The 19,660-nt window shown below is 37.1% G+C and overlaps 1 protein-coding gene across 5 annotated transcripts in view; it reads left to right on the top strand.

Annotated features, from left to right (window-relative positions):
- Positions 1 to 19,660, top strand: part of HMGA2 (high mobility group AT-hook 2) — a 194,093-nt gene that overhangs the window by 150,353 nt on the left and 24,080 nt on the right. For all 5 annotated transcript variants that reach the window (XR_009155996.1, XR_009155997.1, XR_009155995.1 and 2 more), the window contains one exon: positions 16,602 to 16,634. Coding sequence is in view for 2 of the 5 variants with exons in the window: in XM_058189969.1 (XP_058045952.1) it covers positions 16,602 to 16,634 (33 nt within the window). In the remaining 3 variants the exon portion in view is untranslated. The remainder of the gene's footprint in view (positions 1 to 16,601; positions 16,635 to 19,660) is intronic.

Genomic DNA, 19,660 nt, shown 5'->3' on the forward strand with positions numbered 1-19,660 from the left:
GCATGGAATAGGGCGGTGATGGCAGCAGCTCATTCAAGAAGATGAGCGGCTCCGGTAACTTTCGCTGCAAGAAGCCTGCAGCCGCTGCATCTTTCAGTGCAAGAAGCACCTCCAGGTACACCGAAAAAAAGAGGCTGAGGCTATAGGCATCTCGCGACAGGGGAAAATAGGCAGAATAGAAATTTTAAAATTTTTCCTACCGGGTTCTGTGGGTGTGGGATTACTGGAACTGCCATCACTAAGCAGTGCAGTTACAAGATAGCCTAAGAATTGCACCAGTTAGTGATGGAAATTCTGGTCTAAGTTATAGTTATAACTTGAGGACTATCTATAGTACTTATTTTATCTATAGGAGATTTCTGTTGTGTGCCAGAAAACAGGCTAACCAGCTATTCTCTCTCTCTCTTTTAAGAACCTCTTGCACTAAATAAACTAGAAAAAGAATATAAGGTTTGAAATTAACTTACAATGGCATTAAAATGAAGTTACACAATTCAGGAATGTGCTTAAAATTATTAGTTCAGGTTTTTTATTCCTCTTCTCAAATATAAAGGAGAAACAGAGGAGGGAAGCTTGATATTTTATATGTTCTTGCTACTGCACATAATACTTAGTGAAACCTAGCATTGCATTGTGTGCAAAAAAATTAAACAAAACTTTTAAAGGGGATGCCTAATCCACAAAAAGCACAAAGGGTAGGCTATCACTTAACTTGAGTGTCATAATTTAGAAGGCCTTCCTTGTAAATGCTACCCACCTTTTTAAATTCAGGACTTTGAAAAGGGATTATAGATGGGTGGGGGTTGGGAGCTGATGAAGATTCAGGCACGTATTTAAGAAAAAGGTGTGATACTCAGATATCTTTGCTTCATGCAGTTAGGGCCTTATAGTTTAATATATAGTTTCTGGATCTTGTTCAAAGACTGCATCATCTCTAACGCATGCCAGTAAGCCAACCATATTTCATTGCAACTAAAAAGCTCCTCATGAGGTCATAGCTGGGACAACAACAGCCATCTGGGGACCAAATTGCAGCTTGAGACACAGCTAACCTCTCCATGATTAACCCCAAAGTGGTAAGGCAGACAAGCAGCAGTTTGTAATACCGGTAGTAGATGAGACAAAAAATGTCTTATCTTGTCAGATTCAAAACTAAGAGTCATATCTTTTGTTCAATGTAGGCATATATTTAAACAAACACATACATTTCAAAAAGATAGTGCCTTAACAGCATGTGATTAATATGAGGTTGTGTTTTTTTTGTTTCTTTCATGTTCTAATCAGCTAAAAGAAGAAAAGATATTTCAAATGTCTTGCTTCTTATATTTAAATAACTGAAAGTATTATATATTGTATAGGCTGATTTAAACATTTTTACTTTGGATAGGATCTCTCCGCATGTTGCTCTGTTGTACATCACAGATGTTCGTTTGAGTACCATGCTTCTGGCCTTTCCTGCCCTAGGAAATCTGCTAAGAAAGAATTTCACTAAAAAACCCATGCCATTTTGTAGAGTATTTGTAGTAGGAGCAGCTGATAACTGAAATTGGTGAATTTAAAGAAAATAATTGATAAAATACCTATTTTTCCATTATAACTATTACACGCGCCTTAAACCCTAAGCAATAAAATATGGCAGAAGAAGAATGGAAGCCATTTTATATTCTCTCTGTATGTGTGCTCACATACACATATAAAACACTTTTTTTAATCCACTGCTGTGAGAGCAATTAAATATTTATCTCCCAAATCATTTTATGAACTGAGAAGATTATCTTGTGATAAGATTGAAGGAAGCTGTTGAAAATAAAAGAGTAGCCCATGCTACTCTTAGTTTGTTGTAATTGTCTCTGAAACACCATAAAGAACATTTTCCTTACTTATCTCTGTCTTTTACCTTATCTCATCCAGTTAATTTCAATTTTCTCTTCCCTTCCCTATACATCTTCCTCTTCCCCTTGAAGAAACTCAGTCCCATTTTTGAGATTTCTTTGTGAAAGAGGGAAGGAAATCTGATTGTGTGAGAAAGGTTTATGTTGTTTGGCCTATTGATGTGGAATTAATTTTATAGTATGGGACATATTATTTTACAGCAATTCATTCTTAATCAATATGTATTAATTCAATTATTATTGTTTCGCAGGATGTCCTAGCCTTATACTTTTTTTTAATGCAGACTCTTGCAGGTTCATACAGTCATGTAAATGTGTGCATGCCCAGCTTTGTTGCAGACTCACATTTACTGGGAAGAGAAAGATCTTCAGGATTGCTTGCAGTTGGTATTGGCAATCCTAAACTGAATAAGTAGGAAAGAGTTTTTGTCTTTGTTTATATGTATATTTATTTGTCAATCAAATTTGTGCTTTATCCTGTTTGGTGAGGCTGGGAGGGTTGTTTTAAATTTAAATTCTTCTTTCTGGTAAATGTGATAATTGCAGGAATTTAATTCAGTTCTGATTTTACCACAAGTAGCTGTCTGTAAACAGAAATGTCTTCCGGGAGGGGGGGAGACGGGATGGGACGGGCACATATTTTCTTTTTACAAAGGAAGCCTGAAGCAAAGAATGCAAAAGTTTAAGCAAATAAGGAAAGAGGGTGGTAATAAGACACCACCCTTTTCAGCTTAGGACTCTGAATTCAAATGTGGTTTATATTGCCAGAAAGCAAAAATTATTACCATATGGATACTATCCCATTGTCCTAGAGGGCATTAAGATGGTCAGCTAGGCAACATCCTGAAAGTACCTAAATGAAATTCTAAAAGGTGCAAAAGAATCATACTTCTTTTACAGGGAATGTGAACTCTGTCGTAACAATTTTTTTTTGAACAGACACAGTATTGTACAGTCTTGGTAGGCTAAAATCGATGATGATGATGATGATGTCTCACTTTTCTTTCTTTAGATTCTCTCACTCTTTCCCTTCAACTTTGTATGGTTGACTTGGCAGGAAGTGATTTGTCCTAAGTTACTTATTGAATTTCCATGGCTGAGGGGTCTTTTATCTGAGTTAATCTAACATTTTAATCATGATGCAGCATCTTACAATTTTTTTGTGTGGTAGTATATTATTTCTATCAGAGAAGTCAGTCTCTCCAGAAAGAAAAAGTTTTAAAGGCAACCTAGGAAGTTTCTTACATGACAGTGAACATGCCCATAGTTCATTTGACTTCATTTATATGCTAAAGTGAACTAGGGAATTTTAAGTATTTTTTTTTAAAGGAATGGTTAAGGATAAGCCTTTAATTGGAGCAAGACCACTCCACATTGTATGATAGGTTTTTCTCTTACCCACTCATTCCCCAGTTAATAATAGATTGTTCCTACCGTTTAAAAGAACTTGCTAAGGCTGACCAGGATCCTAGACTTATGCCAGCATAAAGTATGGAGGTTGAGTTAAGATACAGGGCTTATCAACTGGAAGGTTGGCAGTTCATGACCTAAGTACTGTGTGATGGAGTGAGCTCCTGTTACTTGTCCCAGTTCCTGCCAACCTAGCAGTTTGAAAGCATGTAAATGCAAGTAGATAAATAGGTACTATTTTGGTGGGAAAGTAACAGCATTCCATGCACCTTCAACATATAGTCATTTATTTTATTTATTTATTTATTTATTTATTTATTTATTTGTTTGTTTGTTTGTTTGTTTGTCAAGCACAAGGAAACAAGTATCAGTATAGACATAGAGATGAACACATGAAAAAAATGGCACAAATAAATGGATATAAATAAGCAAAACATAGCCATAAACACATAAAATGATTACATATAAATGGGGACACTAGGACAGGGATGGTAGGCATGCTGGTATGCTTATATACGCCCCCTTAGGGATCTCTTAACAAACATGTACGGTCCACGGTAGACAGTTTAAGGTAAAAGGTATGGGGGTTAGAGAAACTAACAACAGGATCAGGTAGAGTGTTCCAGACATTTACTACTCTATTGCTGAAGTTGTATTTTCTGCAATCAAGATTAGAGCAAATTACTATTTAGTTTGTATCTATTGATAGCCCTTGTGTTATTGCAGTTGAAGTTAAAGAAGTCATTAACAGATAGAACGTTAAAGTAGATAATCTTGTGAACTAAGCTTAGGTCAGAACATAGACCGTATAGTTCAAGGTTATCCAGGCCTAAAATTGCAAGCATGGTGGTAAAGAGAATTTTATTGCGAGCAGAGGAGTTGAGTACTCTTCTTGTAAAATACCTCTGGACTAATGTCCAAAATACAGTGTGGGTTCCAGGCAGGTGAGCAGTATTCAAGGATAGGTCTGGCAAAGGTTTTGTATGCCCTAGTTAGAAGTATAGCATTACCAGAGAGAAAACTTTGTAAAATAAGATTGATAACTTGTAATGCCTTTTTAGCAATGTTGTTACAGTGAGCTCGGGGGCATAGATCTTTTGAAATGATCCTAGCTTCTAGTGTGGGTCATCTTTTAAATTGTTTCCGCCCAGCTTGTATTTGATGTTTTGATTTTTATTGCCAATGTGCAGGACTGAGCATTTGTTAGCAGAGATTTGGAGTTGCCAATTATTTGACCATTCAGATACATAATCTAGGTCATTTTGTAGGGTAGTAGAATTGTCTGTGTTGTTAACTAGTTTTACATTGTTGGCGCAGCTGCTTGTAATATGATCACAAAGGTCGTTAATATAAAGCAGAAAGAGTGTTGGTCCTAGAACACTGCCTTGGGGAACACCACTATTAAATGGTGCAGGGTTTGATATAGCGTTTACAATTTTAACTACTTGATATCTGCTTGATAGGAATGTAGCTATCCACATGCAAAGATCCAGAAATGCCGTAAGTCATGCTGCCCACCTGACCACAGAAGCATCTTCGGACCACGCTGGCTGTTCAGAAATGAGCATCGCTCCCCTAGAGTCAGAGGCAACTGACAGGGGAACTTTTTACATTTACTTAATATTTTTCTTAGCCTAGAATACTTGGAATGTGGAAAATTAAGTATTGTATTATCTTTGTTGTTGTTAAGATACGTGTTTAACTAGAGACAGCCGTAGCCAAATGCTTCCCCTCAGTTGTTTCAGAGAATAATCCTATACACTATCAATGTTAATTGATTTTGTTTATTAAACATGAGAATGCCTGATGCTACATCAACAGTTATGTTTTAATTATATTTGAACTATATCCTTGGCAGGAATGGGCAGGAAAATCTCCTATTTGGCTGTTCAGGCCATTTTGCTCAGCCTTTTGCCAACAAAATTGCTCATTCATCAAAGCCTTGATCCTCCTGGCTGAATCTAATGAGGTGACTGAATCATCATTTATTTTTCTTATAATGGACTCTTTTGGCCTGTAAATTTTGAGAAGGTGGGGTAAAGTGCTACTTAGGGTGATTCCTGCCTCACCTGGATTAGAAAGGTGGTCAACTTCTACAACATCTTTGCAAACATAATGGAAGGAGTCTTGAAGAAAGTTGTAAAGTTTGCCTTTTATGAGGCCTTTATAAATTCATCATTGGGTGACAATTATTTACAAATCTTAAGCCTTCCTTGGGGAGGCACATAATACGAATCCAACTTTAAAATATGCTAGAGAAGTGGTCCTCAATCTTTCAGCTTTGCAGACCGGGGTGGTGGGAGAGGAGGGGATGGTTCTATGTGAGTTGCATGTGTGCAACTCCATTTGCACTATTCTACAATGGTTCCTCTCCTATCTCAATGAGTATTTTCTGTTAGCGACCATAAAGGATCACTAGGCAGACTCTCCTGTAGTGAACCACTGGGTTCTTAATTTATGTATGAAACTGATCGAAGAATTCATCTGGTGGCTTGGGATGCAATTCCATCATTATACTGATGAAAGTCGTTCAAATTCAAATTGTTGAATTGCACTTGTTGCTATGATCGAATTATTCCTATCATGAGGTCTTGCATTGGTTAACCATAGATTTCCAGGTCAAGTTAAAGTGATGGATTCATTTATAAAAGCCTTATATGGTTTGGTACCAAGGAATTCCTGCTGAAATCAATGGAGAGGACCTAGATATGCCCACTCTGTTAGATCGTGGTAAAAGAAATAATTGAAAACAAGTGGTCCTCAATTATTAGTCCTTGTAAAGCTTTGTAGATAACACCTTGATTAGCCTTGCCCTCCACAAGTTGCAGCTTCTTTTTTCTTTATCTCAAAAATATTTTTTTTATTTTTATTTATTTATTTATTTTTTAATTATATAAAATACAAAGAAGAGAAGAGAAGAAGAATATAGGAAATTAAGGGAAGGAAAGGGAGCAGGAAAAAGGGGTTGTGAGATACAAGGGGAAAGAGAAAAAAGAAAGAAAAGAGGCATTGATTTCCAATTCTTCTTAACACAGTACAAGATACAAACACTCCAACCTCAACTTTTTGCTTTTACACATTAACATATAACTAGCCATTCCTATAACATCAAATCTTTCTAATCACAAAACCAAAGCCAAAGTTTCATTTTTTTTCTTCACAAGCACAAATTCCAGAAGTGATATCCAAATGAAAGCATATTTTCCTCTTTGAATGAAACAATCAATTTAACCATTCTTGCTTTATTTTCCTTGCTATGGGAATGATGTGTATTTCTATTTGCACCTAGTAATCTTTGCGAACTGTCATTTTATTTTATTTCCAAAAATAATTGTATTCTTTGAAATTCTTTGACCTTACTGAAAAAAAAGAGGGAGGGGAGGCTAAGGACAAGGTGCAGCTTCTTAGTGATCTTCATGGGCAGCACTGTGTACAACACATTGCAGTAGTTCAAATGAGAAGACTAAAGCATGAACAGCCATGAATAGAGCATTCCAATCCAGAAATAGGCACAATTGTCACATAAGCTGGACTTGGCAAAGGCCTCCTATCCATGATTCTGTTTAATCAGGACCCATAAGTGAAGGGTGCCTTGAAGAGTGCCAGCCTCTTCAAAGTTAAAGGTGGAAAGTCTTCATGAAGGTCTCAGAATCTATAGCCATTCAGTGTGGAGGAGTGAGCTTAAGCCCATCCAAGCCGATAGCCTACAGAAATTTGGGTGGGGGGGTCTTGATAATATCACCTGGGTGATCAGGGTCCTAGGGATATAGTTGGGTGTCAGTGTATTAATAGCTCATCCTGTGTCAGCAGGTGCCTTTACTCCCAACAGCTTCATAAAGATTTTAAACAGGAATGAGAACAAAGTAGAGCCCCCAGGTACCGCAAAAATCAAGGATCTAAGCTAGATCTCTGCTTCTATTTAATTAAATTAAACAATAATTACATGTATCATCTAATGACAATTTAATTCATCACTTAAGGAAATGTGGAAAACATTATGAAAAGTTATAAAACCATTTGATACTGATGTTTGGAGCTATAAAGTACTTCTGAAACCTAATGGATCTATTTAAAATAAACTCAACATATTAACAACCAAGCAAACCAATAAAAAATAAAGATTTATGATAGTCCCCTGAGAATTTTCAGATACAACTAGGAATTGTTTGGCCGTGAAAGATATGATGCCATCCACCAGTCTTCCATAAACTGGTGCCCTCTAGATGAACTACAGTTCTCATCTGTAACCTACCTCAAGGAGACAGACATAAATCATTAATGGGATCCACTTTTCCAAAAGATAAAACTGAAACAAAGTTAAGTTCATATTTTACTGCAAAATAATTCTTCCTCAATTCCAAAATATTTGCTGCATTCAAATCATTGAGTGTTTAGCATTCAATTATTTATTCTCATTGCTCTCTGGACAAAATAATAACATAAAGAATCCTCAAGAAGTATCTGTTTTTGATATATTTGAAACATCAAACTAATCCATTAAATATGTTTGGCAGTTTTTAATGGTGGTTAGTTTGCCAAAAGAAATGTTCTGTGATGAGTGCATCAGTAAAATATATACAGACATATATTCTAAACTATTGTACTTGCATATCATTTCTACTGGAAAAAGCTGGACAGTTCAACTGCATTGTGAATGAAGTTGAAAATAATAATTTTGTATTGGAAGATTTATTTTTCTACAATCAAAATTTATTGTTATTTTATCATATTGGAATTACAGAAATGCTTAAGAGTTTGTGAAATGTTTTGAATTTTCAATATTTCTGCATAAATATGACATAAAATACTATCTGTTCTACACAAAAAAACATAAAACTAGATAAAGGAAACTACACACATGGTCAAAAATATTATACATGTTCATTTATTTATTGAAGAAAATGATCCAAAGTTACACATCATAAAAGAAAATTACTACAAAATGTTTTATAGATGATATACAACTCCATCAATAATATTTGAGATAGACAAATTTTATAGTACCAAATGTTGGAAATGCCATAAAACAGAAGGAATGTCTTATTGTATGTAATGAATATTTAAAAAATAGTATTGAGAAGATATATGTCGTTTGATGCACAAAATAATAGAATTTAAATTTGAAATGAAGCTTCAACTTTTCTCATTAATTATAATATCAGAAAAAAAATCAACAAGAAATACAATAATTTAATAATAAGATTTATGCTTACAACAGTAAGAATAATCTTTGTTCAACCATGGAGCAAAGGCATGATTCCAACAATATGCAAGAGTGGCATAGATTGGCCAAAACGAAGAACCTAAAAACATGATTCTATCAACAAGCATGGGCCCCAGGGAATGTGATAGCGCTGGTATAGTGGTTATATTTAGTGTTGTTTAAAGATGTAACTACCTCAGCTGTGAATTTTTGTATTGTTTTGTATTATTTTTGTATTCTTTTTTATTTTCGATTATTCTGTATTACTTTAATTTTGTGTAAGCTACCCAAGGCCATGTATGTGGGAGGGCAACTATATAAATTGAAATGAGAAATAAATAAAAATTTATAGACAGTATTTTCCAATACCAAATGTTTACTTTCTTCTAATTGCTTGAGATTTTTATGAAAGCACACTTGAATTTTTAAAGAGTATCCTTACAAATAATTTTGAAGTGTATTGTTTTTCCATAATGTCATTCCCATCAAAACTTGCATACATATTATAATATACATATTGCCACCATGAAATATCAGACATTATAGCAATAGCACTTAGACTTATATACCACTTCATGGTGTTTTACAGCCTCTCTAAGTGATTTACAGAATCAGCATATTGTCCCCAGCAATCTGAGTCCTCATTTTATCAACCTTGGAAGGCTGAGTCAACCTTGAGCCCCATCAGGATCGAACTCCAGGCTGTGGGCTGAGTCAGCCTGCAATAATGCAGTCTAACCACTGTACCATCATGGTTTCCTATCTTACAATGAATTTGCCTATAAAGATAGGAAGAAGTCATTTCATAAATTCACTAAGTTGTACAGCCCTTTTATATCATTTGCATTAATTAAAACCTAGAAAATAATGTATGAAAATATAAAAAAAATGAATTCACAATATATTATGCTTGCTTGTGATACTTTATGAATACTAGGTTGGGTATTAAACTGAAAAAAATAGAATTTAAGCAGAAATTGCAACCACGTGTTCCAGAAACCAATGCTTTTTTAACAAAATGAAATCTATAGAAATAAAACTAAAAGAAAGCTACCCTTTCTTTTATACATCTTTCGCTAAGTATGGTATTATATCCAGCCACTGCAAGCTCGGGTTAAAAAGGAATCTGACTACACGTTTAAACTTTTTTGGAATTCTTTATAATGTCAGTTGGTTTTAATTACAGCTATGCAGAACAAAACGCTACCATTCCTGAATGATTTGGCAATTGGGAATTCTGACATCCAGTTCCATTTTGGTGAAGCTCCTTTAGAATCTGGTGTAAAATTCAAGTCATTTACTTCATCAGATAAATGACAATAATCAGCAGAAAGATCAGCAATTTAGTCTTTAGGGCAAGAGAATTTTAAGTGGTGGATTGCTTTTTGACCCTTATCTTTGAAGTTCCCTATTATATGGATGCTATTGCATGTATACTATTACGCTCATGCTTACAAATTTAAAAAGGGAAGATGAAGATTAAAGACTGCTGTTTTACAATTTGTAGCTGTTTAGTATTTAGTTAAAATACTACTTCTAAAATCCAAATCCAAAACAGATTATTGAGGAGATTTGAGTAACCTCTTCTAAGTTGAGATACATTACCATATCCACTAGTGCTTTCGATTTTCTATTCCTTAGCATGCATATGTGAATTAAACTGTTTTAAAGCATGTTGAGAATGTTCTCCTCATTCATTGTATGGGCTTGGCATTCAGGAGATATAGTTCCTGTTTCCAAAATGTAATAATAAGAAACGACTGTTATATGTGAAATGTGCTATATAAAATACCTTTATATTATTTGTTCAAGTATTATTGTAAGTGGATGTTTATGAGCAATGCAATATCTGGAAAAGGCCCATTCTCAATTCTCTAAAGGTCCTTTGTCATAACTTGTCCTTTTTTTTTTTCATTTCTATCTATATCTCATCCATCTGACAACTTTTCCCTAGTTTTGGAATGTTCAGTTTTGGAACTAAGTCACAAGGAACTGGTCTCACTTTCCCTTTTAAATTGCTGAGTATTAATGATTTATTATCTATACCTGAAAATGCAGAATAGCCAGGATGAAAGCATTTTGTGCTGTTCTTCACAAAATTAGAGTACTTGCTAATTCAAAGTACTGTCTATTCATAATAGTTTTGCAAGTACAGTATAAACATGTTTGGTAAAATATGTTTTATTTCTAAGCCCCAACAAACTGCTTATTTTTAGAATCAGTTATATCTCAGTAATGAGCCATATGCAAATTCAGAATTTTTACTAGTTCTGCCCATAAATATTTTGCAAACCATGACTTTGATCACTTCGAGAGACCTAAGAGATGCTGTCATATGAGTACTGTAGCTCTTTTGTAATAATTTTGATCATACAAGCCCATTTGCCTCTTGCTTCTCTCCTGCTGATTACACCTGTACACGACATGTTTACTCCAAAACCACATCAAACTCATGTACATTCTTGTAGGCTAACTGATTTCTACTGCTTAGAAATCCCCTTTTTCTTGGCAGTGTTCCTGGCATTCATGTGACTCCTGCACACTGCAACTCAATGAAATCCTCTGAAACAGCTGCCAACTCACCAAATTTTCCATGAATTAGGTCCTGACACTTCAATGAGAGGAAAGACAATGTTTGAAATAAGGCCAGCTCTGGCTTACTGCCTAGTATGTGTCACATAATTCTACCAGCTGCCCTTCCACACAACACTTCATACTTTACAGACCACCAAGCAGATCCTTGAATACTTAAATGCTGTTTAGGCTCGGAGCTGCCAGTATGTTTTCTCAGCCTCTGGCACCCACTGGCTCCAGACTGGGCTCAGAAAGTTTTTGTAGGCGTTTGTTTTGATTTGTTTTTATTTTTATGAATGACTGCAGAAGAGGAGTCTGACTGAACTGAGGCACAATACTGCAGCCATTCATGGAAAAAAAGCAAAAAGAAACATTGTACTTTGATTGGATGCAGACCAAAGTTTAGAGGAATCTTACTCATGCAGGGCTTTTCCTAACAGCTCCGATAAAAGCTTTGCCATCTAGATTACTGTTTGTGATTTAGAAAGCATAGAATTGTGATTGGAGATGGTTTGGTTATTCTTCTATAAATTAGTTCTGCCTTCTTTTTTTTCCCCCGTTTCCATTTTTATTCCTTCTCCTGCTCACTTTGAGGAAAGTTTGCCTTTTTTTTTTACAGTTTCATTTTTATATTTTCAGCAGGCTTCCAGCTTTTGTGTATGTGCTGGGAAAGGGGTAAATATGTTTCTAAATTTAGATTACATATGCCTACAAAGAAAAATGGTATCTGAGACAAGGAGAAATTGTTTAGCTGCTGCTGCTGATACATAATAATATAAATTTTAGTCTATGATAACATTATGATCAAAATTCCATTGTAAAAATTGGAAATGAGGGATTATATAGACTTTGGTTGCATATTAACTGCTAAAGCAAATTTGCCGTGAACAAAAGAGAGCTCAATAGTTATCAAATATTTCCTTTTATTATGGCAGTGAATGCTTATTCCTCATGCTTATTCCCATATTTTAATTCATTGTATCCTAAGCTTTCCACTCAAAACTTAGGCATTCATATAGAAAAAATCAACACACACTTTTAAGAGATTTGGCCATATTCAGAGAGATTGTATTGGAAAATAGTTCACTGTTTTGATATCCTCAGCATAGATGTATATATATATGGTGAATAGCATCAGTTGTATCTCTATAGTGATCTGTTTCACTATTTCATGAACTTGATATATACAGAACATCTTGCTTTTTTTTTTGTTTACATTTATATACCGCCCTTCTCCGAAGACTCAGGGCGGCTTACAGTGTGTAAGGCAATAGTCTCATTCTATTTGTATATTTACAAAGTCAATTTATTGCCCCCCAACAATCTGGGTCCTCATTTTACCTACCTTATAAAGGATGGAAGGCTGAGTCAACCTTGGACCTGGTGGGACTAGAACCTGCAGTAATTGCAGGCAGCTGTGTTTTAATAACAGGCTTCTTACAGCCTGAGCCACACCGCGGCTTGATCTCAAGCCTGAAGCTTAATCAGTAACAAGTTAGTGAGAGCTAAAAAACAAAACAAAAATGAATTGATGAGGGATTATATATTACATATCATTACACTTACCAACCTGGTGTCTTTGATAATATTACTGCTGTCTTAGAATTCCCAGCCAGCTGGAGAGTATTCAACTGGGGCAGGTTATGCAAGTTATTCAGTGAGAGCCTGAGCTTAAATAGGAAATACTTTTTAGCCATTCATATAAAAAAGGATGTGGTATCTAGCATGATTTGTCAACCTTATCAACTTTAAAATGTCTGGACTTCAGCTCCGAGAATTGCTCAGCCAGAATGCTGACTGGAGAATTCTGGGAGTTGACGCCCAAACTTCTTAAAGTTGCCAAGGTTGAGAAACACTGATCTACCTATTCCAAAATTAATCCTTTTACCAAGTAAGATAAAAAAATGAATTATTGTGGCATATATTAGATTCAGCTCCTTCTCATGCTTCTGTACGACTAATTTTACTATAATGAATTCTTGCTCTAGGACAGGGGTCCCCAAATCCCGGGCCAGGGACCACTACCAATCCATGCCCTGTTAGGAACAGGCCACACAGCTAGAGGTGAGCGGCAGGCGAATGAGCAAATTAAAAACCATCCCTCCCCTGGTCCATGAAAAAACTGTTTTCCATGAAACCAGTCCCTGGTGCCCCCCCCAAAAGGGGGGTGCTGTTCTAGAACAGTGGTCACCAACCAATGGTCCGTGGACCACTGGTGGTCTGTGAGAAAATTTTGGTGGTCCACAGAAAAATTATTTGCATTTTTTATATTGCACTAAATACTATTTATCTTTTTAAAAAAATCATATTAGTGGTCCGTGGGATTTAAAATTATGAATTTAGTGGTCCCTGAGGTCCGAAAGGTTGGTGACCTCTGCTCTAGAAGATACTCCAAATATAGATCTGGTAGCCCTCTTATAAAATAGCTGCTCATGAAGTAAAAGTTGCTGATTCCAGCCCAGATGTTTCTGACATGGGCTTCTATCTACGCTGAGGTTCCAAGTAGATTTAGACCAGGGGTGAAATGTAAAATTTGTTACTACCGGTTCTGTGGGCATGGCTTGGTGGGGGGGTAATGTGACTGGGTGGGCGTGGCCAACTTTTTTTTTTAACTTTTAAAAGCATTTTTTCTGCAACCTCTTCGGCCAAAAAAGAGAAAAATGCTTTTAAAAGCATCTGATGATTAGGCAACTCAGCTGGGATCGCCAGAGGAGCCTTTTAAAAGCATTTTTACAGCCTCTTCGGCCAAAGAAGTTGTAGAAAAAATGTTTTTAAAGGGTTCTGACGATCCCAGCTGAGTTGCCTGATCTCCAGAACCCTTTAAAAGCATTTTTTTTAAACAGCCTCTTTGCCCGAAGAGGTTGTAGAAAAAATGTTTTTAAAGAGTTCTACTTAACTCATTTTTTGCATCTGTCTTTACACAAAAGGAAAAAAAACAATCCAACCTATCAAAAACAGCACTACAAAAAACGGATTAGGAACACAAGTTAAAATAGGGGAAAAATGATAACACCTGTCTACCCTAGACGAGTTCAAATCACCAGGAACGGATGGATTACACCCCAAGGTTCTGAAGGAACTGGCAGACAAGATCTCCGAACCACTGAACTATATCTTCCAAAGATCCTGGAGCACAGGGGAACTGCCAGAGGACTGGAAAACAGCTGATGTAGTTCCCATCTTCAAAAAAGGAAAAAAAACAAATCCAGGAATCTACAGACTTATCAGCCTGACTTCAATACCAGGGAAGATTCTGGAAAAGATAATCAAGTAACAAATCACCGAACACCTAGAAGCAAACAAAGTAATGACCAAAAGCCAACATGGGTTTGTAAAAAACAGATCATGCCAGACTAATCTCATTGCATTCTTTGACAAAATGACAAAATTAATGGACCAGAGGAATGCTGTCGATATAATTTACTTGGACTTCAGTAAAGCATTTGATAAAGTAGATCATAACCTACTACTAGATAAAGTAGAAAAATGTGGGTTAGACAGCACCACCACCAGATGGATTTGTAACTGGCTGACCAACTGCACTCAACGTGTTGTCCTCAATTGAACTACAACCACATGGAGGGAAGTATGCAGTGGAGTACCCCAAGGCTCTGTTTTAGGCCCAGTACTCTTCAACATCTTCATCAATGACTTGGACGAGGGGATAGATGGGGAACTCATCAAACTTGATGAGTTCCCCATCTATCCTGCCACCAACACTCCAGAAGATAGGCTCAAGATACAGAAGGATCTTGACAGACTTGAACATTGGGTGCTATCTAACAAAATGAAATTCAACAGTCAAAAAAGTAAGGTTCTACATTTAGGCAAAAAAAAATATATGTACAGGTACCGTATATGTGGTACCTTGCTCAATAGAAGTAACTGTGAGAGGGATCTTGGAGTCCTAGTGGACAACCATTTATATATGAGCCAGCAGTGTGCAGCAGCTGCCAAAAAAGCCAACACTGTTCTGGGGCTGCATAAACAGAGGGATAGAATCAAAATCATGTGAAGTGTTAATATCACTTTATAATGCCTTGGTAAGGCCACACTTGGAATATTGCATTCAGTTTTGGTTGCCACGATGTAGAAAAGATGTTGAGACTCTAGAAAGAGTGCAGAGAAGAAGAACAAAGATGATTAGGGGACTGGAGGCTAAAACATATGAAGAACGGTTGCAGGAACTGGGTATGTCTAGTTTAATGAAAAGAAGGACCAAGGGAGACATGATAGCAGTGTTCCAATATCTCAGGGGTTGCCACAAAGAAGAGGGAGTCAACTATTCCCCAAAGCACCTGAGGGTAGAACAAGAAGCAATGGGTGGAAACTAATCAAGGAGAGAAGCAACTAAGAACTAAGGAGGAATTTCCTGACAGTTAGAACAATCGATAAGTGAACAACTTGCCTGCAGAAGTTGTGAATGCTCCAACACTGGAAATTTTTAAGAAAATGTTGGATAGCCATTTGTCTGAAATGGTGTAGGGTTTCCTGCCTGGGCAGGGGGTTGGACTAGAAGACCTCCAAGGTCTCTTCCAACTCTTGTTGTTATGTTATGTTATGTTATGTTATGTTATGTTATGTTATGTTATGTTATGTTATGTTATGTTATGTTATGTTATGTTATGTTATGTTATGTTATGTTATGTTATGTTATGTTATGTTATGTTATGTTATGTTATGTTATGTTATGTTAGGGTTCTGATGATCCCAGCTGAGTTGCCTGATCACCAGAATCATTTAAAAGCATTTTTTACAGCCTCTTTGGCCAAAGAGGTTGTAGAAAAAAATGTTTTTAAAGGGTTCTGACGATCCCAGCTGATCATCAGGGCTTTTTTTTTTCTTTTCCGAAAAAATGCTTTTAAAAGTTTAAAAAAAAGGCTCTGATGATCGTGCGGCTCAGCTGGGCATGTGGGGGGGCAGCCATTTTTGCTACCAGTTATCCGAACTACCCACTGCCATCGCTATCGGATCGGGTGATCTGGTCTGAACGGGGAGCATTTCACCCCTGATTTAGACAGATCTTAATGAAGACGCAGAATGATAAGTCACATAAAGATTTACATCTTTTCCTAATACTTGATCAAACCAAAAGGAGCTGAATTTGAGTCCAAAATCAACTTCTCACACATCACCCTGTGATATTATCTTTTCAGACTACTGTATATTTCAAAACTTCAAAAAATAAAACCATTTCAGTCTGCTGTTAAGTATGCATATCTGCAGTTTATATATATAAATAGAGTGTTTGCAGCTAAATTAGACATACCGTTTAGAATATGCAAATTACCTGACATTCTATTTATTTTACTGTAAATGTAAACCTCAGTACTGTAAATGCATCAACATGTAGTTGTAAGCAAGGATAAATAAGCCATCTTGCATGTTATGCTAAAATAGCATTTTTCTATTTATATTACAATAGAAAATATAGAAAGTTTTACTCATGTAAATTGTCTAAATGATATTTTAATATACACATATATATCACCCAGATTTATTTTTGTTTTATTGTTTTGCAGCCACAGCAAGTGGTCCAGAAGAAGCCAACTAAGGTAAAAAGTGAATTGTTTTTGCCAGATAGTTAATTCAGTTCCTTGTAATTTTTTGTCTTGGTTCTTTACTTGTTACGTTACTATAAAATGAATGGAAATATACATTTTATGTACTTACAACAGAATGACAAAATAATTCTATGCATATTTTTAAAACGTCTTTTGCAAAGACTAAAACTATACCATGACATACATTACCAATTTATCAGTTTAGATTCCTAATAACTTCTTTTTGCTGTATTATTTAATTAACCATACTTTCAAACAATATGCAAGAAATGCTCTGATCTGTTTAATCATTTTGAAATATAGAAGCAGGTTATGGTTACCTTGGTTTGATTATCTTAAAGTTGCAGAATTTTTTACATGAATTGGGAAGAGAAGCTCAAAACCAAATTACTTCCATTTCCAGGGGCAATGAAAAATCAGAAAATTCAAAACTGCAGCCACCTTCAAAATAAATATAATTTAATTACCAGTCAGCACGTGAACTTTTTCTGGCCATTTACTACCATGGCATAATGTCATGAAAGCTTACACTTTTGTGCAAAATTTTCACTACTGAAAATTAGAATAAAAAAATATTTGATATGTGTGCATTTGAAGTAAAATTAATGAGAAGGGCATAGGATAGAATATAAATTAGAATATTAGTAATTATTTGTATTTGAGCAACCTCCTTGATAAAGCTTAGATTGGGGATGTGTGTTGAAATAAAGCTGCTAAAATTGAAAAAAATCTAACATTTTGGATGAAAAATTGATAGCCTTTCCTGCGCCAGAAGTGGTGAAATGCTAAGATGGATAGGGCTCTCAGTGGAATAACCTTATGAAATTTCATTAATTAATCTTGTGATATTATATATCTTACTGATTTAAATCCTGCTAACACCTTCAATTTCCAGGGAAAAAAATATGTGGGGAATTCAAAATTCAGTCTGCTAAGGAATCTATAAAGTTTTTCCTCATTGTGTTTGCCAGATACTTTGTAGATCACTCCGACCCCAGCAGAAGCTTGGCAGAATCTCAATTGTGTATTGATAGGGTCCTCACATTTTCATTCACATTCTCAATTGTGGCTAGTCTTTTTGCTGGACCAACTGAGAATAAGCCTGGATTTTAGGACATAATTCTAGTGCATTCAACATACAGTACATTTCTGTAGTTTAGCACCCCGAGGGAGCTCCTCTGGTGTTCATGGGTCAACTACTTACACTTTTTGGGTGGGTCCCTAACCAGGTTGTTTCCTGATTCCCACTTCAAACACCAATATGGCAGACCTAGTAGACAGAGAAGTGGGGAGCAAACAACAAAAAGAAAACCCCGGACTCCAACAATATAGAGAACTTGTTGAAGATTATTTTCCCTAGTCTCTTGAGCATTCAGAAATAAAAATAGGTTGTTGGAATCTCCTCAATCCAAACTAAGAATGTTCAAAATAAAATGCCTAACCAGGAAGTTAAACCCCTCTGTAGTAGCAGTTTGGAACTTGTTCTCCTGCTCCATCAGCAGCAATCAAAATAAGCCATCTAGCCTCAGCTGTGGGTACATAAGCAGCTCCTTACTTGTGTAAGACTCTGGTCCTCTCTTTCCTCCACGGAAGACCTTGAGGAAACAACTTTCTTCTCTGCCTGGATAATGAGCTAAGACCAGGCCAAGCAATATAGAAGGAGGGTGGAAGGGATGTACAAGCCTGATAAGGATAACCCAACAGGTGTTTTCTCATGTAGAAATTTCTCTTCTTGTCCCCACTAGCATTTATCCTCTCCTTCTCCAGCTCCACACCTGCTCCTTCATCAGAGCAGTCTTGCTTAGTCTTGCTTAGCAGGCACTAAGGTTTAATTATATAATTAGTTAATATTCCATCTTATTATTTTTAGAAACAACTCAAGATGACAAAGATATCCAACACATCTTTCTCCTCTAATTTTTCCCATAACAACAAGCCTGTGAGATGGGATGGGCTGAGAGAATGTGACTGGCCTATAGTCACTAGCTGATTTTCAGGACTTGAACTCAAGGTCTCCCACTTTCTAGCCTGGTAACCTAACAACTGGACCAGGGGTCGGCAACCTTAAACACTCAAAAAGCCACTTGGGCCCGTTTTCCACAGTAAACAAAACACTGGGAGCCACAAAACCTGTGTGGGCATGGCCAACTGATGCCACTCACTCTCACCCAGTCACATGACACCCTCTCAGCCACGTTTTCCCAGGTTTTGTGGCTCCGTGTTTTCCATGGGAAATAGGTAACTCCTGCGGTGGAGGCTTCTCTCCCCCTCCTCTTGTGTGCACCCTCCTGGCCCCGCCATAGCCGGTCAGGGGGGTGCGAGAGGAGGAGGAAAGCCTCTGCCACAGGTTGCGCTCATTGCTCTGCCAGCCCGGCTTTCCAAAAGGAAGGGGGGAAAAAAAGAGCTGGCAAAAAAGCCTCAAAGAGAGCATGCAGGGCTGCAGGGCTTTCCGAGAGTGAGAAGAAACAGAGCCAGGGAGCGAGAGAGAGAGAGAGACAGCTACACATTATTCACAGACAGACAGACAGACAGACAGACAGACACAGAGTGAGGGAGACTGGCTGATGTGTCTTTGGCGAGGGCTGAATTGAGCTCAATCTGCTCCCCCAGCCACTGCCTGATTGGTGGGAGATGGTGGGTGGCTACTTCTGGGTTTGCTCTCTGCCCCGAGAGAGGGAGAGTTGCCAGGGCGAATGGGGCAGGGAATGGGCTCCAGGAGGAGGAGGGGATCCAGACTCACTCATTGTGAAGCACGCTTTCGCTGCAGGCCATGGAAGGGGTATTGGGTCTTCCCCCATGCCCCACGCTAAAGGAAAGCCACCCAGGCTTCTCCTTCCCTTCACCCTGCTCAATCCTACTTCAGGACAGAGGAGTGCGCACTGGAAATGCGTGTTGGGGCAACGTCGGAGCGTGTCTTCTGACCCTCTGGCACTCGCTCGCAACTCCCTGTGCTCTTCCAGGTCTATTTGCTGAAGGGGGGAAGCAGCCTTGATGCCTTTACTCCCCCTTCCCATGGC

Source organism: Ahaetulla prasina, chromosome 7 (genome assembly GCF_028640845.1).
Source record: "Ahaetulla prasina isolate Xishuangbanna chromosome 7, ASM2864084v1, whole genome shotgun sequence".
NCBI classification, from domain to species: domain Eukaryota; kingdom Metazoa; phylum Chordata; class Lepidosauria; order Squamata; family Colubridae; genus Ahaetulla; species Ahaetulla prasina.